The sequence below is a fragment of the Melospiza melodia genome, chromosome 19 (genome assembly GCF_035770615.1).
Source record: "Melospiza melodia melodia isolate bMelMel2 chromosome 19, bMelMel2.pri, whole genome shotgun sequence".
NCBI classification, from domain to species: domain Eukaryota; kingdom Metazoa; phylum Chordata; class Aves; order Passeriformes; family Passerellidae; genus Melospiza; species Melospiza melodia.
The window spans coordinates 14175354-14203014 of record NC_086212.1 but is presented as its reverse complement, the minus strand read 5'-3'; the positions used below and the strand labels follow the sequence as shown (position 1 = coordinate 14203014).

Genomic DNA, 27661 nt, shown 5'->3' with positions numbered 1-27661 from the left:
GTTATGAATTAATATTAAGATGAAATTGAATTAAATGTACTGATTTTAATGTCATGAATGCACTCATAACTATTTTTTTCCCCTGAGAACCATCTGCAATTTAGAGACTTGCTAATCCTAATTAAATGCACTTTTCTCAAGTGTGTGCAAATGAACAGAGAAATCTGCTCGGGAAAGCACTTGCATATTTTCCTTTTTCACAAAGGGGGAGAAGAAACTGTTTGCTGGTTTAATATTAGCTCTTCCCCCTAACTGAGAACGAGTTGCTTCCTTGCAATTTCAGGACACAGAGCAGCCAGAGATGGATCTAAAGGGACAATTTGCTAAAAGCAGAGAGAAAGAGCCCTCAAACAAGTGTCTGTGATGCTCAGGGTGCCACAGGGCTCGCACACACCGTGCTGTCCCCTCCAGCAGTGCCACCAGCCCCTGTCACCCGCCCCAGTGGTGCCCCACACCCCACGTGTGCCCCTCAGCCCAGGCAGGACTCACCATTGCATTTCCACATCCTTTTGGCCATCAGCTCCGCAAGTTTGGAAGGCTTCACCCCAAAAGCAGCATTGCTTTTGTTAAACCAAGAGCCCAGCCCAGCCTGGACATGCAGGAGGCTGTGCCCTCATTAGTGCCCCCTAATTAGTGCCCCCAAATGGGGCTGGCTCACACTGGGGCTCTCACTGGTGAAATCCCTCTCTCCCAAGGATGAGTTGCCTTGGACCTGTCTCCCCTGGATGCCTTCCAAGCTGATAATTTCAGTTTGAGATGTGGTCAGAGGTGCTTGGTGATGTCTGGCACCTCAGGAGAGTTCCAAGAACAAAACAGACCTAGAAAATTTTGCAGAACACATTTGGTTTAAAAAACTTCATAATAATTTAATACAAATTATGAAGTCTCACAATAAAAAACACAATTAATGCTCCTCTCAATGTTATTATCACTAAAAATGCATTTAATAACTCAGTTTCCTTTCCTGAAGGAAAAGAACTGCACGAGAAGAAAGCAAAAGTTTCTTCCTTATTTCAAGACAGATTTTCTGGGGAATGACTCAGTATTTTCATGAAACTGAACATGAATTTGGATTTGGTTATTGGCAGTTTCTCCCTCTCCCCCAGCAATGCGAGAATGGTGAAAGGTCAAGTGAACATGAAATTCCAGGCAACTCCTTTTAAGCCTTAAAAGCAAGACACAGAAACCAGTTTTGCAAAACACCAAGTCTATATTTACATCCACATGTAATAATATACTCAACTAAAGTGAAATACATCATAAATTAAATGAGTAATGTGTGCCTGCTGCTTGCCGACTTCCGGTTCCAACAATTAAAATAGAACAAAATGGAATGAAATAAATACATTTAAAAAAGAAAAAAGGAAAAAAAAATCAACAATTTGTACCTCTACATATGCACTGCTATTGCCAAAGGAACATACAAAACCAGTAGTATCCCAATAGTTAATACTGATGGGCAAAGTGTGGTGATGCTGCCATGGAACGGAGTCTTCAGGTCCATTTTTCCATTCCAACCCCAACAAAAGCCTTGAGGGAAACTGTACCAGCATGAAGGAGATTAAAAACAAACAAGCCTTAGGTCTGTTTGCTGCAACACGTTAAAAAGCAGCCCTGCCCCTGTGGCACAGCACCGCCGGGACAGGGAGAGATCACACACAAAAATAGATTAACCCTTTTCCAAGTGAATTCATCTTCAAAAATAGGCTATAAAAGTGCAAAACTAGGAAAACAAAAATCTAGATTATGTACATATGGCTCAGCTTATGAACAGGAAAACAGGTCAATAGTGTACAATTTCCTGATACACAGCACTTCATTCCATTGCCAGTTTACAGAGACATTAAAAACCAGTCCCATTTACAGGAACCAAGATAACTGGAACATCTCAAGTTGCATAATGAAAAAACAAGAGTTTCTAGGTTTTGCTATTTTACATTTGCTTTAAGAGGGAAGAGAGAAAAACAAACAGTGCAAAATATTTGTTTTGTTTTACTAAAATATATGGAAGTCAAAGCCAGGTACAGAAGGAATTAACTCTTAACTACAACTTCATGAGAAGAAACGAGGAAGGCAAGTTCAAAATGCAACAGTTCTGCTTTACTGGCTGGTAACTGGCCATCTTCCCTTTACAAAAATTAAACTGCATGTGCATTAGAAAAAACTCTTGTTGTCTTCACAAAAAAATAAAAGGAGATATTCTCCCATTTACAGGTTATTTCTCACTCATTTTAAACACCCAGTAGATGCTAAAACTTGACATCAAGAAGCTTCCAAAGCACAGTCAAGTAGGCTCCATCACAGCCACATCCCTTTTGCAGTCTGCAGAACCCAAATTCATATTTCAAGGCTCTTATTTGAGGCTTTGGACAAAGGTGCAAAGGGGTTTTCTTTCTTGAAATGTGACTGTGTGGAGCTTAGTACAGAACCAAACATTTGCAACATGGAGATCATTATTGTTTCTCAAGCACGTCCCAGGGATTTTCTGTTTGCATGGTGGCAGAGGTGTTTTTAAGAGGCTTCTCTGAAGAACAGCAACCAGTGCCAAGAGAAGAATCCAGCCACATTTCAGGAAATCCAAAATGTCAAGTATTGCCTCATGCCTGCATTTCAAACGTGCTGGAAAGAGCCCCAGAGCAGCAGAGCCCTCCAGCAGGGCCTGGTCCTCGCCCAGCCAAGGCAGATCAATGTCAGCACCGTTGCTTTCATGTTCACAACATTTATAAACCGGACACTTTCAGACAGTTTATTTGGAACTTTTAAAAAACTAACATAGTTCAACAGGAAAAAAAAAAAAAAAAAACAACAGATGAGAAACTTTCACTTTTATGAAAAAGGAGCATTACGCCAACAGGATTTTCAACTTCAATATTTACAGTTTACCTGAGGTGCAACGATATATATTCTTTCCAAGAGAAACTCTTCAGCAGCGCTCAAGTATGTAAAAATAGAACTCCTACCTAATATTTGGTCAATTAATTCTAATGAAAAATACTCAAAAGTCAAGGTCAAGATATACATTCTCCACACACCTTCATAACCCAACTGTTTAGACTACTTTTGTATGGCTATTTGGTACAAAATGTTAAAAGAACCAATATTATAAAACTGTAGTGTTTCTATATACAGTACAATCACAGCTTAGTTCAGTAGCTTTCACCATTTTCTCTTCCTCAGGGGATGAACTGCAGGTACAACCCCATGGAATATGCACTTGTATCCTTAGACCTGGAGGGGGAAAAAAGAGGAATAAATATAAATTTGTGGTATACAGCTCTAAAATACAGCACAGTTTTTGCTGGGAGGAGTGTCTTTATAACAAAGGGAATTCCTTCCACATCCTTGCTAAAGAATTGATACTGCCATGGAGGTCTGGATTGCCAGCTTTTATCTGGCAAATAAAGTCTACTCTGGAAGATGCTCAGCCCCAGGAAGAATCTCAGGCATGAAATCAAGTTAACAACAGAACCAGACACACCTATTTCTAGTAGGACAGTAAGAGCAGTAAGATTAGAAGAATACCAATAAATAAAAGTGTTTTAAAAGCTGTCAACTGAATGTTGGATAGCCCTGCTCCCAAAATCTTTCAATAAAATCACGTGTGCTGACCCAGGTGCTACAGCATTCCAGAAATATTCCTGAAGTGTTCCCCTTAAAAGGGAAATGATCTGTAGCTCTGGGTTAGAAAAAGGCCAACAGATTTATTTATTTATTTCCAGTCCTGCAGAGCAGTCCTGTCCTGAGCAGTGAAGGGTGTTGAGTCTCAGATCCAGCTGCAGCACTGAGATGAACTCACAGCACCAGGCTCAGCTTCCACCTGACCTCCCTCCCTCTGCCAAACAGGGAAATCCAAACAGCTATCCTGGGATAGCTCTGGATCACAGGGAGGAGCTGCCCAGGCTCTGGAGCCAGAGCTGAGTGCCCAGCGGGGCACAATGGGCAGGGGCTGGGGCCCAGCCAACCACCCCAGCACCACGGCTGTGTCACCACAGGCACCTCCCTCACTTGTGCTGCTCCACCCTCAAGGACCGACTGAGCTTCCACTGCCGGGCTTTCACTGAGCACTTCCCACTGGAATTGTAACTAATTCATCTATTTGTCTAGTGTTACCCTCCTGTTTCTCTTCAAAAAGGAGCATCCTGTACCTATCAAAGAAGCCATTACCACTGCTCCAAACAATCAGAGCTGCCCCCCCAGCATCTGGTGATTTTATAAGGAGGAAATTTTTATCTTTTCAGGCTCAGACTTTCACAAGCTCTACTCATGCTGTGCAGGAACCTTTGATGCCATCAGCACCCCATGCAATGTTTAAGGAACAATTAGTTGAGAAGGTTTGTGTACCGTTCTGGAGTGATTCAGTTCTTCTTGTCACTGGGTCTGAAGGGTGTGCTCCCCACAAAGGGCTCAAAACTTCTCTTCTGCAGCAGGTTGCTGGGTAAGGGTTGGTATGAAACTGATCTCTTTCCTGGAAAAAAAAACATTTAAGGGAGTTAGCATTATTTCCTGCTCCTCTCAGGTCCACAGCAGCATCCAGAATCCAACATTCCTTGACAAATCGTCTCACAATCAGGCCTCAAAAATCTAGATATTCCTATTTTAGGAAATTCACCATCCAGAATAAATACAAGGAGAGTGAAAAGATAATTTAACAACTCTGTGGTTTTATCCAAGTGATGTCCCGCTCCCAATTTTACTTATTTTATTTGCATGAAAGAAATGTCTTTGCTTAACTCATCCCGCAGCAGATGCCCCTACCTAAGTGCTGCACCCTTCATGCCTAAATCAGTTCCTGAACTTGTTTGAAAACTGAATTTTTCAGTGAGTATTTGAGAGGGAAACTGAGGTACTTCATTGCTGCCATGGAGGATTACATGGAACTCGTGACACTTTAAAGAGTGTTAATACAATTTACTTGCAGACCTTTGTTAAGCAATTTTCAGTCTAGTATACAGGTAGTTCTGTGTTTATCTGAGACTATTAATTCACATTTATAGATGTGAAATCAATGCCTGTTCCATATTAAGTCTTACTAGCTTAGGCAAGCAGTCAAAAGCACTTCATAAAATGAAGGCAAAAAGTCCAGAATCATTTCTCCCACAGGATCCAAACAGCCCAACTGCCATCCATATTCCATGAGAGCTTCCAGTGCAGCACTGAAAAAAACCCTCCTGATCTTTAATTAAATTAAAATGGCACAGCCAAATTAATATTTCAACAGAATCCACGGAGCCATTGGAGTGTGTCACGAGCAATTGTCTTTAATTTGCAGCCTCTGCCAAATCAATCAGCCAACAGGTTATCCCTGATAACATGTTGCCATTGCAAAGGCAACTAATTTGAGAATAACACAAACTGAGTGGTTTCAGAATGTTTCTGTCTCTTCAGGGCAACACGGGATGGCAAAGCTTACAAGCAATAAGGGAAGGCATCATGCTTTAATCAAGTTTGCCAAGTGGAACATATTCTCCTGACAACTTGATCCAGCATTTAACATGCGACAGAACACGGTGGGGGCACCACGGGGATGTTGCCACGAGGCACACGGGCCCTCACAAAAAGGTTTTGACATCGTGGATTATAAAATCAGCAGGGTTCAGGAGGAGGAGAGGGCAGAAAGCTGCAGGTCTGCACCTGCACAGCTCTGCAGATGGTATCACACAGCTGAGGTCTAGAGAAACTGTTGGGTTTCATATTTTTAACGAAAAATAAAAAGAATTTAAAGGAACTTTTATCTCTGCTCTCCACCTAAAATAAAATTCTGACAGTGAGAGGTGGCTTGGCTGTTACCCTGAACCCTTCTCAGTAACTATCAGGGTTTGGGTTGGGTACTTCTGAGAAAACTGGTTGAAAAATCAAGAAATTACCCTCACAAACCCACATCTTCTAGCCCAGGGCTTTTATAGAAGTGGTAATAAAAGCCCACTGGAGGGGGGCTTGTTTCAGAGCCTTTCCAATCAAGTAACAGCCATAAAAAGTTGCTTTTCTCACCCCAAGCCAGCACCGGGTAATGAACAATGAAATGCTCATTTCCATGACAACAATGCTGTCAAATGAGCTGCAGCCACCGTTCTGAGGGTTCTGGGCTGCAGGGCAGCATCTCCAGGCTGGCACCAGAGCAGAGGAAGCAAAGCCCAGCCTGGAGCCCTCTCTGGCACAGGGGGAGCTTCCAAAGGGAGAGCCAGGTGGATTGCAGTGGAGTTCCTGCTACAAACAGAGCAGCTCCTGCAGCAGCTGCCCTGGCCCACGCTGCAGCACCTCCACACACTCGCTGATCCCCGTCACAACTCCTGTGCAGAGCCCAGTGCCCAGTGTGCATTCCTCACAGACCTGCACAGCCAAAGCAGGAATTAACCCCATTTCCTCACCCCTCAGTGACACAGCTCTGCTGCTTTTCCCTCTCCACTCCCTGCCCAGCCCGGGCACACAGCTGTGACACCTTCCCTCACCTTTCCCATAACCCACTAGCAAAGCCTGCATATTTATATATAAACAGAAATTATTTATATGTGATATATTTTTGAAGGCCATAACCTTAAAACAAGCAAACAAAAACCAGAATAGAGTGAGCAAATACTTTTTTTTTGCCTCGTAACTAAAAGTGGGTTCAGTGTTTGCAGTTTGCTGACCTGAGGGAACACACCCCTGCTTGTTACCATCCCAGACTACTGCAGAGGAGCAACTTTACTGCTTCCAGAGAATGGGAGCATTCAGAGTGCAGGAACTTCACAGACTTTCAGACTACACAGCCCACACAGGCTATTCATTTTTATAATGGGATCTTCGTCTCAAAATTCAAAGTCCTGTATTTGTAGCTAAGTCCATGCTGAGCTCAGCTTCAAGTCATAAATACCACCTTCTACAAATAGGCAGACAACTGCTTAAATATCACCCAGCACCTTTTAATCTCAGCCTCCTGCTGACTTTTTGAAAATGTTGACCAAGGACAAAACACAAGAAGCATGTATTTTGTAAAGTACCAGAGTTCTCCCAATACATCACAAATCATTTATCTCTGCTAGGCCCAGAAGTTTCCACAGAGCATTGCTGCACCATAATTAGAATAGCAGAAATCTGTTGTCTTGATTTTACAAAGTATTCTGGTATTCTGTTTCTACTAGAAGTTAAACATTAAATCCATTGAAGAGCAGAAGTCCAAAATTTACATCAGTTTTATGATCTGCAATACATCCCTTTCTGCTCTTGAAGGGAACAATTGTCCATGGCAGTTCTTTTTTTTTTTTTTGTAAAAAGTTTTATTAATATTCCAGATGGTCCAAGACTTCTGGCACATTAAGCAGAGAGTCTCATTCCATATCCTGGATTAGTCAACATGTCTGGAGTGTCTGATGAGCAAACAATACATGTTTGCCATCAGAAACCCACGGCAGAGGGGAAGGGGGAACCTGAGGAACTACAGACCCCTCTTTAAATTTCAGCCCTTCCACACTCAATTCCCCAAGCCAGGAGTTTGCTGAACCTGGATGTTAAGTTTAAAATCCAAGCACGGACTGAGCCCGGTGAAATGCTAAGTACAGCTGTATTTTCAATGTTCCAAGGTGGGCACACACTCATTTACATGCCATTCCCCTCCCTGGGCAGTGGTGAGGAGGAAGGAGGGACTGTACCTTCTCCTGTCGAGCTGCTGACCTGGCCATTGCTAGGCCCACAAGAACCATAAAGTGACCCAGAGCTGTATGGCTCGTAGGCTTTGAGAGCAGTCAATCCATTGGGAGGATCAGCATCATCTGCACTGAGGAGCCCTTGTTTGCTTGGCAGAACAGAGGATGTGGGTTTGGTGCGAGGGTATTCCTGAGGTAGCAGATTTGCATATCTGTTTGCAACGTGAAATCTGCTCATTTCGTATCTCCTGTAATTAGCCAGAGGAGAGTCCAGGTGCTCCACAGCTACCACAGAGGGTTTCATCCGTTTGGAAGAGCTTTCTCCATAGTCCAGACTCGCATTGCTCCCAGATTTACTGCAGAGATAGTCTCTGCCTCGCTGGCAAGCCCAGCCAGGTTCACTGAGGTGAGACTCCAGAACCCCATTCATGCTGCTACTGACCAGACCAGACTGAGTCACTGGGGCACCCAGAACTTTGACTTTATAGTCAGATTTCTTTACTCTGTCCAGTACTGGAGAGATCCTGAAGCTGGAGTGCACTTCTTCTTGCTGAGGTTGTCTGTAGTTGTTTGCCTGAGCTCCAAGGTTGCTTTGCTGCTTGTGAAACTTGAGGTTACTCGGGGCTGTACTGCTCGACTCGCTCGCAGAGAAGAGAGGGGCTTTGTTCTGAGGAGGGGCACACTGCTTGGCTTTCCCTGGCTGCAGCGGCTTTTGCTGTGGGTTTGTGGAAGCCTTGTTTTTGTTGGGTTGGAGAGGCAGAGGAGGCACGTCCTTGCCCAGCAGGGCCGGGGGGCAGCCTGTGCGCCGCGCCTTGGCCACGGCCTTGCTCCTGTAGCCGTTCTTGTTGACAGTGTCAGGGTTGTACTTGTGCATCAGCCTCTGGTGCATCATGAGGACCTCGGGGTAAAATGTCCTGTAGGTACAGAAGGGGCAGGTGCTGGGGGCCAGCAGGCCTCTGCTTGCAATCACTGAACACTCCTGGGAAGTCTTGCTGGTCAAGTCCAAGGGCTGCTCGTGACAGTCCACGACAGGTCTGCGTCTGTAGTTCTCAGTGCATTCTTGCATATTGTTCACATTTTTCCCACCAATAAAAGCACAGATGTACTGCACATCATCTTCCTCTGATGCCACAGAAGCCTTTCTCTCTCTCTTAGGCTGGGCTTCCTTGGTTTCCTTCTCAGCCTTTAGTTTCTCCGGGTAAGGAGCAGGCACGTTCTCAGGTACTTGATTCAAACTGCTACAAACAGAACCTTTGTTCAATTCCCTGGAATTGTTCTTTACTTTTAAAAAGACTGTGCTGCCCATTGCATTGCTCAAGGACAGAACCTCCTTTTGCTGCTTGGCAGGTGGGCAGCTCTCAGCATCTTTGGCACCATCAAAAAGCCTCTTCAGATTTTTGGTTTCTGGAGCAGCATCAGCAGCCAGCGACAGCGCCGTCTCCTGACCCCGCAGGGAGCCTTTGCTGTCACCCTTCCCATCAGCTGCACTGTCACCATGCCTGTCCTTGTGGTGTCTCTCTAAATGATACCTCAGGGAAGTTTTCTGGGCTGCTGCATACTCACAGAATTCACATTTGTACGGCTTTTCACCTGCAACACAAATTCATCAGTAAATCACTCTGAGATTTGAAGTCCTGATCGCAAACACAAGGGAACATTGTAGACTCAAACACTAAAACTGATTTTTCTCCCCTTCCACACACTCCTAAGTCCCAAACTCATGTACAACATTTAAACAACAGTATCTTAATGCTTTTACTAACTACAGTGACATCTTCTGGCTGTGCTGGGATGTTTCCACACGCTGGCTGTGGATGGAGATGGGAGCTGACAACGTGCTTGGCAGAGATAAGCGAGGAGTGGAACTCTGGGTCAACGCCAACATCCCTGATCACCCCACAAGTGCCCTATTCCCAACAGCAACGGGGCAGCTCAGCTGCAAACAGAGCTGCCCCCAAGAACACACAGGCAGCAGCAGGAAGGGGTTGTCTGGCTATGCAAAACAAGGGATTGAGTTGAAAAAGAGACTCAGCTTTTCCCCAGGTACCAGCAGCTGGCAGACAACCAACTTCACACCTGAGAAATTGGCTGCTTTTTAAATTAAAACCAAACCCTAAACTTTTGCTATAGCACTAAATGTAGGAAAAATAAAAACTTTAAAATATATGCTTTTAACAATATTTAATGCAATCAGCATTATTTAAGACAATTTATAATTAAGTAAATAATCAAATAAATTTTAATTGCAATTATTTAATTTTGTTTAGAATTAGAGAAAACTTTGTTCTTATCATCAGCAATTTTGAAGGCAATTTCTGTATTTCAAAAGCAAAATCAAACATTCTATCCAAGTGGATTCAGCAGATTTCCCTCCCCCCCCAAAGGTGTGGCCCCCATTTACCTGTATGAGTTCTGAGATGAATATTGAGGTAATAATTGGAGCGAAAATACTTTCCACAGTAGCTGCATTCTCTGGAGGTCCCAAGGGTTTTAACTTTTGTTCTTTCCAAACTGTCTTCATTTTTATCTTTGGGAGAAAATACAGGCATATTATGAAGAGCAAATGCAAATTTGCAGTCTTGTTAAAAACAGTAATTTTTTAATCATAAACATAAAATTCTGAACTGCAGTCAAATTCTACACTCTGCAAGTAACTCTTGCTGTGTTTTGCTGCACTCTGAGTAACAAGAGCACAAGAGTTAAAGAGATTTCTGTCCACAACACTGTGGTTTGTGACAGTGACCAAGGAGCCCACAAAACAAACAAGATACAAAACAAGATTCAAAGAAGAAAAAAGTTCTCTTTGTTGAACTACAGAACCTTGATGGAGAATGGCCCATCTCAAATACTCACACAGGTTATAACTGTATTATTTGGTTAAAGGAGATGTTTGAATCAGTGCAAGTGGGATGATTCAGACTAAAAGCCTGCTCTGTGCACAACAGTCAAACACAGAAAGGTGGGGAAGGAAGGCAAATATGCCTTTTCTTTTGAATTAATTCTAATAATGTATTATTTATGTGCTAATCAATGGAATATCTGTAGAGACACTCCTTAGATTTGATGAGGAGTATTTCACTGTGTTATTAAGGAGCGAGGAAGTGCCAGGATGTCCCAATGGTGCCCCCGGTATTCCAGGAACAAATCCAGGGATGCCCAAGCAGTTGCAGTGCAGTGCAGAGGCGGGAGGTGCCACAGGAGGGCGGCAGGGACAGCGGAATGGCAGAGAATTCACCAAACACCACCAGCGGCTGCGCTGCGGCTCCCACTGAAAGCCAGCCGGCTCCACTCCAAGGCAAGGCTGACTGGAACCCTGGGAGGAAGGAGACCTTCGGTGTGACTAAGAAGTCGGATCTGTAACAGACTTGAAAGAGTTCTTTGAGGTTCCTGCCTGCTGGAAAGTGTCTCTCCTGGAAGTGCTGCATGGCTCAGCCGTGAGTTAAACAAACAGCTGTGTCTCCAGAGGTGTGACTCAGCAGCTCACACCAAAATCTGCTCTGCTTTAGGATAAGGCGCTGAGAAACAAACTAAGCAACTTCACATGAGGTAATCATTTCATTCCTTTGTTCCTGCAGGCAAAATGAAGGGCTGCACATTACCAGAAATGGCCAAGTCAGGCCTGTGTGGGTGCCAGGACATTCTGTACGCCGTGTCTTGCCCTGAGATTATGCAAGTGTCTGTTCCTTACAGGCGGCTGGGAGCATGTCACACACAGAACTGCAGATCAGCTGGAGACTTCTGCCAGGCCTTTTGTCCCTGACATGCAATCTTTTTCAATTAAGGAATCATTCAGTATCATTTGCTTTTCTAAGACACTGACATGCAGAATTAATCCTGGGTAATGTACAGATGGAGTCCATCCACGCTGTCAGCAATCCTTCCAGGCAGAGGAGTTAAACACACACCTCTCTTACATACAGGTCCACATATTAACAGCCTGTGGCCTTACACAAATGAGTCAAACATGCTGGTTCTGACATTTAGGCTTTCAAATTACTGTTCAGAACAAACACTGAACTTGCAGTTAGACAGAAAGAAGTTGTAAATTATTCTTTACTTCTCAGAACCTCAGAAGTTTGAGCGCTGAACATTTTGCTTTTAGAAGATGAAAGGGGGAGGAAAGTGAAACTGCAATTATTTCTCATAAAATACTCTTTGTAAAAAACATGTGCTGGATGAGAAGGGATATGGAACACCCCAAAGCATCCAGTAAAGTTAGAGATAAGGGGTGAGCAAACAGTGACTTTTTCCAGTTGTTAAACTCACTACTATGAAATTGACTTCAATGACTGCAAGAAGCCCCAACACAACTTCAAAGACCTCAAAATGGCAGCATCCAAACCTTCCTTACCCTCTCATTTTCCTCTGTTCCCTTTCCCCTACCATAACATTCCTGTTTAGTTTTTGAACATTTCCTATCACGTTCTGCAAAGATAACGGAAACGCATGACGCATTCTTTGGCTCTAAGGAGCTCCTAAACAACTCTCAGCAACAGCCACTTCAAACTGAAGTGCTCCCAGTGCTACTCACCTAAATTAATTGTTTCTGGAAGCCCATCTTCAGAGCCATCCTCAGAGCCGCCCTCCATCCTCTCTGCCACCCCATTCTCCTCCAGGTTCCCAATGATGTCGGCACAGCAGGTCCTGGCAGCAGTGGAAGTCTCCCCATCGCCCCGCCGGTCCCTCTTGTGCACTCTGGAGTGAAGGACCAGCTGGTGGTACGTCCTGAAGGCTTTCCCACACTCAGAGCAGTGGGTTGGCTTCTCTTTGTTCTGGGATGATTTCGAATCCATCTCCATAGAAGGCACTTCACCAGAGGGATGTTTCAGTTTGTCCTGGGTTAGGTTACCATTCCCTGTGAAACTGCTGTTTTTATTTACCTTTGACTTCCCTGTAGTTTCAGCCTGGCTACCTTTATTTGCATTCCAAATTTCACAGAGTTCTTCTTTATCTGAGGATGACTCATCATTGTCTGTACTTCCTTCTTGCCCTGGCTCTTTAATCTGCCCATGACCAACTGCAATTTTACCTTTGGTAGCCAGCTGCCATGCTTGATATGTGGTGAAAGGATCCAGCTCAGCGATCCACTTCGCAAGCTTCTGCAGTTTGTCCTTTTCTGGAACCGAATTTGGTCTTAAATTCAAGAATTGGAAAAATTCCTGGTTTTGAGACGTTTCTTCTGCATTGACTTCAGCAGTCACTTGGGGGCTTTCACCGTTGGGAACTGATTCTTTGGTATGCACTTTGCTGTGCTCAATTAGAGTCTCTTTATTGTGAAATAGGAAACCACAAACCATACAAATTTTGTAAGGTGACGTTACGTTTTCAGTTACGTGCTCCTGCACCACCTCATTTATTGTTATGGGGCCTTCAGAACCTTGCTGATGCTTGTTTCTAGAACCAGGTTTTCCAGTGTGCGTTCTCATATGATTTTTGAGGAACCAGGGCTCTTTAAATCTTCGCCCACAAACATTACACCAATAGGTGAAAGAATCTTTATGCTTTTTCATGTGCGCCTCAATGTCGAAAGCTTTATCGAACGTCTGCCCACAGACTTTGCAGCTCAGCTCCTCGCTGTCCTGCTCGTTGCTGGGTGAAGGTGAGCTGGTTCTCACCTGACACTTGTCCAGAGGGCTGAGATACTCAGCCTCCACCCTGAGCACGGCGGGCTCGCACAGCGTGGGCCTGTGCTCGGTCAGCACGTGCTTCCCCAGCTCCTCGGGGTGCTTGAAGGTCTCATCACAGAACATGCAGTCCAGGGGCGCGCAGCCCTCGGCCTGCAGCAGGAACTTCTCCTGCAGGCTCTTGTAGGAGATGGTGCTGGTTCCTTTGATGGTCATGGAGGCGTCGCTGCTCTCCATCTGGGCTCCCACGGCGCTGGCTATTCCCTCGGGTCCGTCCATGTAGGCCAGGAGAGGCTGCGTGGGCATCTTTCCTCCCTGCTGCTCCTTTACATCTCCTAATGGCAGCCTGCACTTCTCTGGGGGGGCTCCCTGATCACAGTAAGGACACTTGTAGAGTTCTCCAACATGTGCTCAAAAGTCTGCTCAGCTGGAAAACCTCTGCCAGGAAAATGATTTTTAGGTCTTTTTTTCTTTCCACCAGCAGAAATTGTTTCTTCTTCAGCTTTATGTGCTTTCACACATCCCAGTAAAAGAATCCAAAGATTCGCTCAGTGATGGGATGAGGTTTCTTTTGGATTGTTTCTTCAGATTTTTCAAGTCTACAGATACAGTCAGTTGCACTTAGGTTTGTTGCACAAACTTTTCAAATAGTTGCATTGGGTAAAATACACTCAAGGCCAAGTTCAGTGCCACAAAGAAACTCCAGCACCTGGGAAAGAGAGAAAATAATTAGTCAGACCTTTCAAAAGAGAAGTATTGTCTCCCAAATAATGAAAATATGAGGGCTGAGAAGCATCCAGTGCTTTAGAAGAAAACGTATTTTTAAGAGCCAACTTTTCTACCTGCCAAGTTGAAATAGTTTGGTCTTGAACATCCCTCTGTTTACAACTGTTATTTCTTTGCAAGACTTTGTCTGTCCTTTCTAAACCTGCACTTACCCAGTTATATAAAGCTGCTGAAACCATATTTCAGTGCTCTCCTGAACTCATAACAATGCAGCAGCCCAAGTAACCTTTCCTTGAACCTGTAAAACCACAGCAGAACTTCACTTGTTTGTCCTCTAAAGGCTGTTAAGCAAAAGGCTTTTTGCTTTTTTTTAAGAACAGATAGCTTGGCATCAGCTTTTATAGTCCTGGTACAGAGGGAGTGTCAGCAAAATCTTTGTATGAAGAACCATTCACCAGTCCCACCACTCAAAGCTTGTACTATCACCCATATTTACAATGCCTGTGACAATTCTGGGCTGGTACAGTAAGAACATCTCAACATTCTGTATGAACTGTTTCTTGAACAGTACTTAAATCTAGTACTTAACTCATCCAAGAGGCCAAATATTACATTATGAAAACAAAATTCTTCTACTTTTAAAGTGTCACAAAACAAAAAATTATTTATTGATTATACTCACAAAGGAAGGTTTAGGATTCTGCAAGATTAAATTGGGTTATAATACAGTTAATCACAATTCCAATTTAAATCTTTAAGTCATAGTTATAACGCCTGCTAGCAGCAACTCATGGGCCACAACTTTGGGCTGACAAATTACAGTTTTGTGGAGTTCAGGACTCCAGCTGATGAAATTTTTGGGTAAAGGAAAAGTCTAGCAAACTAATACAAGACTAATATAAACTGCAGAAGAATCGTTCTGAGACATTTCCAAATAAAGTAATAACTAATGAAAAGAATTCATTCAAAATCTGACTCAAACTTTGGCAAATTATTTCCTAAGAGCCAGCTGGCCAGTGACCACATGACTTGAACTAATATACCCCAAAATACATTATGCTCTATAACTCCTAGAGCAGAAAACAGCATGGACACAGTTGGGGTTTAAAATTCACCTCCATTTCCACCTCTGCCTTGCTTTCATACAGAAAAAAAGGAAGACTTTTGTTTTATTTGACCCAAAGAAAGGACAATAATTCAACTATAGCCCTGCAGCAGTTCAGGCTGCCAGCCTTCCACAATGGTGATGATTATCAATTGATTCTCTGCTATTTCTGATCAGAGCTGGTTGGACAGAAAAAGTGGTCTTGAGCCATTAAATCTCAAAACATTTCAGTAGAAATCAGCCCAGGCAAGAGAAGCAGCTGGGGAAGGAAACCTCAGCACACACTGGCAGGAGTCATGGATCCAACATCTCATCCACTTCCTGCAGCCCTGCCCTGAGAACACTCCTTGCTTTTAATGTGTAAAGTCAGCACCTCCTTTCCCATCATGCAGACCACAAGATCCTGGGGCCTAATGAACATGGGTAAAAATAGAAAATAAAACACCACCACACCAGAATGCCAGTAACAGGAGAAAATTATTGTTGCCAGCTGCTTGTTTTTCATTTTTTTCCTGTTTCTCCAAAGTTTAAAGTCTCTTCACTGCCCAGCCCTCTAACCCAGGTTGACACAATCAGCACAATTAATATCAAGAATTGTAGAGGGTTTTTAAATCCCAAGTTGTTTCTGGCCTGGGCCAAAGCCTTACCCCAAATTAGACACAAATGCAGGACCTTGCAGGGTGAGGCGGAGTGTAAGAGGGACCAGATCACTGCTGATGGCGACAGAACCTGCATTTTCTGCAGCCAAAGTCTCTAACTACGCCCTTTATCCCCATTTTCAGTTTCATCACTGCCATGATTAATACTTCCTCTCTGCAGAATGAATCAAAAATCTCCTGGAACAGGCAGGTTCACTTCACTGCGCAGTGACACTTCTGCTTCTCCTGCAGCCTTTGCCTTTCTGCCCTCCCCACTCAGCCCAGACCTTCCCTCACTCCCTATAGGCAGGTGAAGGAGCTAGAACCAAAGTTTGAAGCTCAAGTATTCAAAAACTTTTTCCCTTTTGTAAAACATCAGGAGAAAACATATCAAAGGCTGCTGGTTAGCATGTTTTATACTTCATGTTCCAACCTGCCTTTTTGTTCTATTTCTACTGGAGTTTTAAAAGGTATTTTTTACCCAACATGCTACAGCAAAGCTCAGTGAGCATCTGCCTGAAAATAACTTAAGTTTCAAATTTCAAAAAGACAATCCAGGCAAGATTTAAAAAGTGGAACAAACTTAAGAGTGGAGTGCTTTTGCTTTCAGAGCCATAGGGAAGTGCCCTGCAGGAAGAAGCATAGAAATCCTGCTAGAGAGAGGCCAGAGGCATTTCTGGGGCACGAAGGCAGATCCAAAGGGCAGTGCCTGCAGTCAGTCCCACGAGCTGAACTGCTGCGACTCAGCAGCCACTACTTCCTTGCTCGTGTCTACAAACAGAAAAAGCCAATTAAGGTTTGTTACACTCCCACTTTGTGGCACTACAGCAAACACACGACAGAGCAACAAGAATGAAGTCACTGGAGAAAGGAAACATGAGAAATAGCAAAATGCACCCTCAGTGCCCTCTTCTTTGTGGCATTCTGGGCTGAGGTGGGGGACAAGAGAGCACCTTCTAACATGGGGCAAACCCAGCCCAGGATAAAACCAACACCAACAGCCACAGCTCCAGGATTTTTTAGAATTTAAGCAACAGGCAAAGATCACATCTAGGGAATGGCCCAGGCTGGTCATGGCTGGGTGAAAAATCCACCTCAATCAATCAATAACATCTTCTCTGATAAATCTTCTTTGGAAACAGAGCTGCTTCAATCCATCTCAGCTGTTGGCAAACAAAACCTGTCCTCACAACCACACAGAGTGTACAACCAACACCTGAGTCATGAGAGGAGTTCCACAGCAGCTTGGGGCCAATTCTGGTGGCTATCAATGGGTTTGAAGCCCTTTGGAGACTTCACCAGGGCACTCTGCAGCTGTGCTGGCTGCTCAGCGCTCTCACTGCTTTTCACAGAGGCTCTGAACAGTCCCAAGAACAGCTCATCCTCCAGGCAGCACTGCAAACAGAGCAAGATATTCCTGTTTCAGGAATCTGAAATGCCTCTCTGCAGCTCTTGGATACACAGGAGAGAGCAGCTACAGACTGGGAAAAACTGCAGGTGGCATTTCTGAAGGGAAGCACAGATACAACTATACAAGAATGTATTTAAACAGAGAAGAAGAAAAGAATACAAGCACTGGAGTCAGGAGGTGAGTTAGAAAGCTCAGTCTTATTCTGTATCTGGTGATTACACACTTCACTCTGATTAGATCCATGCCTTTTACAAGCAGGCAGGATTTTATGCTCTCGCTGTTCAGACAAGCCAACACATGCCAGAACTACAACCCAAATATCCCCACCAGGATTTTATCCATTAGTAATAAACCTTTCTTCCTACTGAAGATAATATGCCTTGGATTTGAGGACCAAAAATGCTGATTAATTACATTCCTGTTATTCAAAGCCCTGGAGGCAGCAGGAAAACTGTCCAGAGTTGCTTCAATTCGGGTGTTTCCTTGGAAAAGTGGACAACCTACAACACTGTGACTATGGCTGAAGGTCTGTGCAGGAGCTCAGCAAATAAAACACAGTACCTGCATTTCTTGTGCCTTCTTTCACTTTCAGAAGACGAAAGGACACACCAGTATCAGAGATACTGAGTAAAGGAACAGAACAAAACAGGAAATCCTTCCTTCCAACAGCTGAACAGCGATAAACTCGCTACAGATGAACTCAAGGCTGAAAATAAAAAATGACTTATCCCCCTCACAGAACAAGGCAAGAAGTTGCACTTGTGAGTTCCTGCCCATCTGCAAACACCCCCTGTCCCTCCTGGGCAGCCCAGGGCCCACAGGCTGCTGTGAGGGCAGGGCAGGGGGAGCCTGCACAGCTGCCCTGGACCATTCCTGGATCACCAATGCACCTCAGGTCCAGGGTGCCACCTACTGCACTCCATGCAACCAGAACTATATTTCAGCTGAGAAGAAAGAATGAAACCACTGGAAAAGTTTTAGCCTGAGCATTTAGCACACTCCAGCTCACAAGTGACTCATCCCTGGCTGAGTGTTTCAGCAGGTTCACAGCAATACCCATTGTATTTATAAACACCACAAAACACCCATAAAGATTCCAGTGGACAGATGAGAACATCTTGTTTTCATTGCACTTGCCACACAACCTAAGAACCACACCAAAACCCTGCTGCATATAAATGGATTATTAAAACAGAGAGAAAAGTTTAATTAAGTGCCTGTAGAGAAATTTAATTTATTTTTATTAAATTACACAACCCAAGACAAAATATTACATAGTCTTGAAGATTTCTTTGGGAAATGACCTATCAGGAGTAATTTTATTGCATTTCTACTTCCTGCATTTCAAAATTTCCATGAATATGTAACAAGAACTCGAGACACACCTTTCAGAGGATAGCACAGTCTAACCATTGAATTTCCCATTTGAAACACATTACAGAGGCACTGGGAATAAAAGTTGCATGGCAAGTCTCAGGATAAACAACTATTCTTTGCTAATTCAGTGCTGCAAAACCATTGTTAAACTGTTAAAAGCAACCTGGAACAATTACAGAAGTTAAAGTAGTTGCTGCAACACTTTCTGAAAAAGAGAAGTGAGAAAACTTGAAGAGTTACAGCCAAATCCAGGACACTGAAGTTACTTTTCTTCTCTGGCAGATAAAAACTCAGACACAACTACCTCAACAAACCCAGATTCTCAAACTCAAGGCCAGCAGCAAAATTATCACTGCTTAGCTGACCCGCTTCTTCCAGCTGCTGCAAATCAACCACCTTAATTTTTACTGGGTCTATTGAACTTGAGAAACTTACATGCAACTCTCATTTCCACTTAAAAAAAATAACCCTACAGTTTTCCTCATGTTTCAAGAAGTTTCAGGATATTAAGAGTCATTTTACATGAACTGTTCTTTCCTCTTGGTGTGTTTATGCCCCAGAACAGATTGCTGGTAAATAGATTTTATACTGCTGATTGCTTATTGGAAATTACAAGTTTAACGCCTTTTTTTATTCCAATTTCAAAGATTTACTGTAGTTGTTCCAGTCCTACCTAAGGAACACAGATAGAACAAACCAGTTAACATTACTTGTAACAACACCTCACTGGGACCACAAATAAAAACTACTGTATGTATGTGATGTGTTTTATCTGGGCACAGCTGTGTTCAGGTGTAACACTGATCACAGGCACAGCAGCTCATGCATAAATGAAAACACCTTCAAATTCTCAACTAAGACCTGAGCTGAGGCTGAACTTCAACTTATTTAGGACATTTTTTAATATACATCTACATCATGGCATAAAGCTAAGGCAGCTGCACCACACCTACAAAGTTAAGCACAAACAGCACCCTCAAATAGTTCCTAACAATATTTATGAGCTCCAGATTTTGGGATGTCCCTCCAGTGTCCTGGCTGAGTGTGGGCTCCGTTGCTGGTGTCCCCTGGCATCCCTGAGCTCCCACACTTGGTCAGAAAGCAAAGCCAAGTGTCACCGTGAGCTCCTCACTCACCAAGTGTCCCAAAGGGTGAGTCAGATTCCCAAAGTGACACCTGGGGCTGGTCTCTGCAGGTAGCAGGGGTTCCTGGCAGCCCCAGAAGTTCCTCTGTGCGCTTCAGCAGAAGCGTGTGTGTCACACTGGGGCAGGAGGGGCTTTCCTCCTCAGGCACAAATGCCTCTGCTACCCCATCTGACACAGGACAGTCCCTGATTTTAGGGAAGATGATGCAGTTTTTGCTCCACAGACCATGACCTTATTTCTAAAAGAATACAATTGCCCATTGCCCACGACTCCAGTGACAACACTGGAAAGTTATTTAAGTCAGTCCAGATAAAACCTGACTGTGCAGAGCAGCACAGAAGCCAAGAATGATTCCTCATTACTGGGCATTCTGTTGCTTTCTAGGGAGGGCAGGAGCTACTCCCATCTTTAACAGTAGATCATTTCACAAACTTCCCAGAGTATTCTGTTAGTGGAGGAGCACGTGAGTGATCCCAGCACTGCTTCTCGTCACACCGAGCCTTTTATACCAACTGTGCAAGCACAAAACTGTTTTTTATACTTTGTTAACAGTTCAGCCTGATAAAGAACTAACATGAGCACTTGTAAAGGAAACGGAGATTCAGGGGGAGGAAGGGGAGGAAGAGAGTTGTTTGCTTCAGTTGCAGGAAAGATCAAAACGAAGATGTTCAGGTTGAAAAGAGAACATAAAAGATGACCCTAAACTGGAATTTCCACTCCCTCCATCTGCAAATTTAAGTCCCCCTCCTTAGTCTTCATCCTTCAGGCTTGAAGATTTCAAAGTTATCCTAAACTTAAACTCTTTCACGGCTTATCCTTTTTATCCCCTCTAGGAGAGACACTCAGTTCCAGTTCCTTCTAACACCACCAGAGATTTCCAACACAATGATCCTAAAACAATTCACAAAAACACAACCAGAGCGAGACATACACAGAATTGGAGACTGTTATTACCCAAGCATTCCTGCACACACACTTCAGAAAGGTTTTGAGTTGAAAGCCCTTTTGCAGTCAGATAAAACAGACACACATGCGAGTCATTCTCCCCCTGAAGCCTCGCAAACAGGATTTTAATCACCAGTGGAAAATAACTCATAGTTAATAATGAACAATATTAGGAAAACTCCCTCCCCCCATCTCAGACATCTATACTAATAAAAACAAAGGATATCCTCTTTCTCTAAAAAACCTTTTCCTGGAGTCCCTTTTTCTTGAAGGCTGTATGTGTAGCAGGGCTCTGGCAGAGGATGGATGAGCTGAGTGTGTCTCCTCAGAGCTGAATGCCTCTTCTATCAAAGGATGTAATTACCCCTTTTAGAGGAGGCAACGTATACGCTTGCAGCATTCTGCACATGTTTTTCCTCCACTGAGCAAGAGCAAATATAAAAGAGACTAATTCTTGGCATTAAAGGAGGAAGCACTACAAGCAAGTATTGACTTTTAAAGTTCAGAAGGACTGCTCAAACTGCCAGATTTTCTTCCTTTTTCCCTCCGATTAGGAGAGAATTTCTCAGGAGCCACAAAACCAAAGTGTAATTTAGACAACAGAAGTGACCAATACCTGTTGTAGAAGAGCTGAAAGATACAAGAATAATCCTATTTTAAATAAGTCTGGGACACATTTCACCACTGCTGTAGGATGATGCAACTTCATTAAATCAAGAAGTTGCATGCACTTAAACTGGCAATGACCCCTTACCTTACAAAACAGTTTATTGTTCTCTCCACAGCAGGTAAAGGCTCTCGGTGGAATGAGTGATACATTTTTATTGTTGAGTCAGTCTCACCTTACACACACTGCCTTGTATGTTTAGTCTTGGTTTTCATTTAAAAGAAGGTACTTTCAGAGACCTTAAAAGCAAATTTGACTTTTTTACTTCTTGGCAGAGGAATGTAAGGTCTCTCCAACCGCCACAACTACAAAGAAGTGGTAAATTCAGTTTACCAAATTAGACATAATTCCTTATTACTCAAGAGTCAGGAGTTCCTCTGTAGCAATTACAGGCAAGTAGCATCCCTTTGGGCAGCATAGGTGAAATAACAGGAAAAGAGATTATTTTACTACTCCTGAATTTGAGAGAAGTGGTCACTCCCAATGAGTCCCTTTGTTAAGGCCATTAATGTGCTCTCACCTGGCTTCAAGTCTGAACCCATCTCCCACCCAGCACAGCTCAAACTGCTGCCCCTTGGAAGGAACAGAGCAGTATCTGATCCCTGTGCTCTGCAGGGCACTTGGAAGTTGTCACTCTCAAACACAACCACAATTAGGTGCTTGCAAAAGGCAATCTTGAAAGATGGAGGAAGGTACAGAGTCCAGGAAAAGACATTTAATCGTAGTTCAGTCACCCCTGGAACAACATCTGAAGGTACTAAAATAGAAAAGTGATAGAAACAAATGCTTCCAAAAGCTGGCCCCCTTCTCCCATGCAGGTGGGAGATCTCCCAGAAACTGATGGAGACTTTTTAACCACCCAGCCTTACATTCCCCCTCACCAGTGGGCTGCAGGGATGGGTGATGCACCCACCAGCCTGGGCTGCACAGGGCCAAGCTGCCTGTAAAGCATCCACAGGAATCTGAGCTTTCTAACACATAATTTCAGACCCCAATCTTACCAGCATAAGAACAAAAACAAGTCAGAAACAAACAGGGAAGGTGAACAGAAAGTGGGGCTCCTCTGGGCCACCTTCACATCCATTTTCCTTACGCTACACCAAACATCAGTGCTTGGTGTAAATCTGAGCAAATCTGACTTGCTTTTCCTGAGCAGCAAAGGAGAGAGGCTGGGAGAGCCCCCAGGACTGCACCCATCCAGTCCCCTGCTATCACAGCAAAGTGCAGGCACCACACAAAGGCCTCAGTTTCCCTGATGCAGCTCAATCAGAGCACACTGCACTCCCTTTATTACAGTGAGAAATGCAAGTGTACCTATTGCGCATAAACAAACTCAGACTTTGATACTTTTAGTTACATAAAATCTGCAGCTCATAGAAAAGCACCATCCAGTCAATTATTCACTTCTGCTTGGATGGTTTTCTGCTCCAGTCTTGAAGTCACCCTGATCTACATAGATCTCCCTGCATATTCTACCCACATTTCCTCTTGTGCTTTCTTTTGAAATCCTCCAGGCAGCCTGATAAGCAATTCCATCTCATTGTGTTTCCAAACACGTTTGTCACCTATATTTTTAATTTCAAACTCATTTTTCCCAGCATGTACACTGCTCTACTTTGAAACTGCAAAGTCTGCTCTTATCACACCACTTAAAAAAAAAAAAAAAAGGAGGAAGAATCAAGAGTTCTAGATTTATGATAAGCTATAAACTATGTTCTGACCAAAGTCATATGATTATAACAGTAGAAGTTTTTATGTATTTTTCTCATTGACATACACCCACGTTTGGCACAAACAAGCTTCATCAGCAACAAAAGGAGATTATTTGGCAATTTCACTGAAGGAAAAAAAAAGTTGATTTCTAAAAGCAAATTATTTAGAGAAAGCAACTTTCTGTTTGGAAGCACATAAAAACCTAGGTAAATTTAGACTGAAAAAGGCTTTTTTAATCCTAAAACACAACATGTGTTGAGAATCTTACATAGCTTGGTCATATCCTTTTCCTTACTTTTGTATTCAGTTGCAAATCTCTTGTGGAATGAGTCACATCTCTCAAAGCACGCATAGAGTAGTCAGCAGAATCCCCTCAGCACATTCATGCACCAGGAAGAAAAACTTTTTTTTTTCCTAAAGTCACCTTAGAAAGGCGGGGGGGTGATGAGAAATGCCCCAAGCCGGTTAAAAGTTAAAAGCAATCCTTGAATCATGGCGATATGAGATGTGGGAAGGCTCTGAGGGGGGCTGGCAATGCAGAGTGTCCCCAGCGAGAGCTGAGCTGGCACATGGCAGCCCCGCTGCTACCCCAAGGCTCGTCCTGCTATATTTAAAGACAATACCTCAACAGTGAAGTATTACAACATTTAAAGTGAGATAAATAAGCATAAGACACAGGCAAATATCCTGGGTTATTTAATCATCCCCAAAGCAGCGTGGAAGTGTGAGGCTGAGTTCAAAGGTCAAACTCTTCTTTCAGCTTCTTGCAAAGAAAAGAAAGCTCAGCCCATTTTACCTTGGGGAAAGGGGGGCTGCTCTTTCCATATGCCAGCATTTCATAACACAGGAAAGAGGGAGTGTATTTACATATACACTGGATGGAATCTTTGCCTAGGACAATGCATTCCAAATCAAGATTCAGGTTAGAAAGAGCTGGGACAACAAAAAGTCCCAAAGAACAAAGGGAAGTTAAAATTTACTTAACGTTTCCCCAGAGCTTCTTAATTGCAAAGTCTCAGATTTTTTTTGTGACTAAAAGTTTACTGTAATCACAGGATTGAAAGTCTAAGTGAAAGGCACAGTTCCCTTTTAAAATAATTTCCCCTGATTACAGTAATAACTTAGCACTTTGTATAAAACATGGTATTAATGTATCAGCATAGTTCCAAATGAAAATACAGTGGTAAGAGGAGGTATTTCTGAAGGTTAGAATAAGTGCTCAAAAAGGAATTTTTGGAGTGTGATCTAATGAAAGGGGAAACCAGAATCAAGTAGCCTTTTGTGTAAGACAGTCTGATAAAAAGGTGCTAAAGTTTATTATCTTCCTCTCTTTTCCAGCCCCTACCCTAAATCCCGCTCTCCCCACCCCTCCACCAAAACAAAGCAAAACCAAAAAACATTATTCACTTACAGAGGAAAAGAAAGAAATCCTCTAATGCAAAGCCTGGAAGCCATTCTCTAAAGACTACTTAATATGAAACTTTGTTTACAAGACACCAATATAGCCTCCTTACCACACTCAAAACCAGAAACTATCCACTTATTTAAAGAAATGCTTTTTCTATTTTCATCAACAAGGACGTCGGTATTCATTTCAATTTTAAATTCGGCCCCAACAGTGCCATATGAATGTTTTAAACTCATCTATGATATGCACTGTTTGAGAATGTTTAAACAAAGGAAGTAGGAAAAGCCTTAAAATACACAGCAAAACTTAATGGCTTCAATTTTTAAATATAGCCTGATTGCAGCGTGGCAAAATTATTCTCTTATGCTCACAGTCAGCCTTCAGAAAGAATAAGTGCAGTCAGTGGAGTAATTTGTCCCAGTGGAAATTCTGTATAAAACATCTACCTAAAATAAACAAGGCTTCGCAGCAAGAATCGTCAGTTGCCATTAAGGACACACCTTAAAGTTCTTACCACACAGTAACTAAACAAGTACAAACTAGTGGGGACTGTTTGCTACTTTTGTCTTAAAAGTTAATGAGATCAATTCACTGCTCAGTATCAGATCCTCAGATCATTTTCTGCAAAATGCAGCAGACAAACAACCCCCAAAACACGAACATCCAGGCTTTGAGTGGCTGATGTGTTATCAGCAAGCCTGAGCTTCTCGCAAAGGGAATAGAAATATTCACATTTAAACCTGACACCACGTAACAGTAAAAGGTAAAACGCTGAAGTGCTCAGAATCTGGAGCTCTGGTACTGGAAGGCAGCTGTTGTTCCCCTGCCTTTTCTTTTGTTGTGCTTAATCTCATGTCAAGTCATTCAACCAACTCCAAAGCGATGAAGACATAATTGAACAACCTTAACTAAAAACTGATCTACTGTTCCTCAACTGCCATATATGCTCTTTGAAGATTAAAAAAGGCTAACTTATGAAAAACAATCCACAGAATGTAAATCAGCAACTCTGCTGCATGCAGAAGAGTTGCTTGGCTGAGGGCCAAGCCAATCAATAATCACTGTAATAGCCGTGGTTCTAAAGTTATTTGTTTTTCATATTCACCACCCTGAAAAACTTAAAAGGCAAAACTCAGATGTTGATTTCAGGAAAGAGCCTATAGAGATCGAAAATCCAAGTATTATGCTCAGCATGACGAGATTGCTCACTAAAAAAACACGTTGCAGAACGATCAGTGATCACAAAGCCACATTCCTGCTACAGATCTTAAAATATTGACTCAGTTACAGAACTAGTAAAGGGGAAGGAAAAAAAACCCTCCTCCACCCTCGCCCTCTTCCCTCCCCCTCTGCCAAAGAATGCAGTTTATCCCACTTATTTGCAACTGTCCTTTTCTATTATCCAAGGAAAGGCTGAAAGCTCAGTGTGGACATCCCAAATTAAAGTCTCAGTCGTATTCCCAAACCTCCAGTTAAGAAGAGCTCCTAAGAGCAATAAAACATGGCGTTAAAGCATTTGCAAGCCATTGTCAGAGCCCTGTGCTCTGCTACCTTTGCAGCCCCAGAACCAGCCCCCAGCAAGCATGGAAGCGTTGGTCAGCAAGTCAATGCCTGCTATTCAACTTGCAGTTAGGCGTTTTATTTCTGTGTCTTCCAGATCATATCACTCCTGCATTTCACGGCCTAATAAAATGTGAAGAATGATATGCTCCCTTCTCTCCCCCCCTCCCTGCATCTGAAACTGCGTTATTTCCCTCTCCTCTTTTTCACACATTCTTACAAAAACTTCCCTTTTCACATACTTCTATAAGAAAATATTTCACTGCAGCTATACTTCAGTTCCTATTTCTATTTTCGATTTTCACTAGATTCTTCTGCTCCTGCCTCCCCCTCAAACCCACTGGTAGAAACTGATGTAGTTTTAAACCTCTCAAGGTCATTTCAAAAATGAAAAAAAAAAAAAATGTTGCCTTAAAAAAAAAAACCTTTAAACACACAACCCCCCTAAACTAAACCCTTTTCACATTCAAACGCCTTTCATCAGCAGATCAATAACCCAACAGAAAGATTTTTGTTCCCCACCACTTCAAAACTATTACACTTCAATTCAAATACTTACTGGGAGTCACACAGCACATTTTATGGGATGGCTCATTAGAGAACATACAGACCTTACTTTGGGTGCAGGTTTTCTGTGTGGGAGACAAACAAACAAACAAAAAAAGCCTCACACCCCAAAACAGAAAGTCCAGGGGGCATCACGGAACAGGAATGAAATCCAATCTCTGGATATTCTAGAATTTTATTGTCCTCGCCTGGCAACCTCTTTTGTTGCTTAAGAAGTCAGTTGAGGCTTATTTATTTATTTTCTAAACTTCCTATTCTCCTTTAAAAAAAATATATATAAAGAAAGAAAAAAATAGAACCACGATGCTAAAGAAATGATCGGGAAGGCTTTGGTCTTTGAAAGACAAAGGTAAATGAAACAAAACCTGGCAAAACGGATCAATAAACTTTTCATTAACAACCCCCCCCTCCGCCCCATGAGCCACTTACTACAAATCCTTCTTCCAGGAACATCTTTGACTCACAAAGAAATATTCTCGTGTCGCCGCGCACCCCCACCCCGGCCGAGCGCGGCCCCCGGGCCCGGCGCGGCGCCTCGGGGGGGCCCCGCGACCCCCCAGGTGTGGGACGGACGGCAGCGCGGCCCGGCCGGGGGCGCCAGGGGAGGGGGCGGCGGCGCGGCGGCGGCGGCAGCGCGGGGCCAGCGCGAACTTCGGGTGGGAGGGAGCTGGGGAAGGGCTCCGGCCGCGCCGCCGCTGCGCCCGCCCCGCGTGGGGAGGGGGCGGCGGGAGGGGCCGCTACCTGCGGGGCCACACACACCTGGACCTTCCTCCGCCCCCCCGGGCCCGCGCCGCCCTGCCTGCCGCCTCCTGCCGTCCCCCGGGACAGCGCGGGGACAGGGCGGGCTCCGAGCCCCGCTTCCAACCGGGCCACGGGTGGGGGGGGTGCGCCCCGAACCCTTCAGACATGCCGGCGGCAGCGGCCCCCCCGCGCTCGCTCGCACAACCGGCCCCTCACGGCAGAGGCCGCCCGAGGGACGGGGCTGCGCCTGCCGCAGGTGCCCCCGGGGGGGCGGGGAAGGTGAGGAGGAGGAGGAAGGGGCCCGGAGCCCCCGGCAGGTGCCCCCCAGCCCTGCCTCACCTGAGCCGAGGCGCCGCGGGGCAGCGGCCGCGCCGCGCTCGGGGCACTGTTTGTAAACGGCTCCGCGGCAGCTGTT

The 27661-nt window shown here is 43.9% G+C and overlaps 1 protein-coding gene across 2 annotated transcripts; it reads right to left on the bottom strand.

The window, feature by feature from the left end:
• Positions 1-1190: 1190 nt before the first annotated feature.
• On the bottom strand, positions 1191-27661 carry ZNF217 (zinc finger protein 217). 2 transcript variants are annotated; one of them, XM_063172618.1, is made up of 6 exons: positions 27586-27661; positions 12151-13952; positions 10021-10146; positions 7626-9209; positions 4342-4465; positions 1191-3228 (listed from the first exon to the last, which is right to left on the bottom strand). In XM_063172618.1, exons 2-5 carry the CDS (start codon positions 13547-13549, stop codon positions 4356-4358), a joined length of 3219 nt encoding a protein of 1072 aa, XP_063028688.1. In that variant the 5' UTR covers positions 13550-13952; positions 27586-27661; the 3' UTR covers positions 1191-3228; positions 4342-4355. The 2 variants fall into 2 exon arrangements, with proteins under 2 accessions (XP_063028688.1, XP_063028689.1); XM_063172619.1 differs by lacking the exon at positions 27586-27661 and adding an exon at positions 26935-27025.

What these genes read in the sequence shown, in the direction of transcription:
- ZNF217 (XM_063172618.1), bottom strand. Translation starts at nt 13,549, where the DNA reads ATGCCCACGCAGCCTCTCCTGGCCTACATGGACGGACCCGAGGGAATA. An exon ending in TCCAGAAACAATTAATTTAG is followed by an intron (nt 10,147 to 12,150) that starts GTGAGTAGCACT and finishes TTTCTCCCAAAG; the next exon opens with ATAAAAATGAAGACAGTTTG. An exon ending in CAGCAGCTCGACAGGAGAAG is followed by an intron (nt 4,466 to 7,625) that starts GTACAGTCCCTC and finishes TTTTTTTTCCAG; the next exon opens with GAAAGAGATCAGTTTCATAC.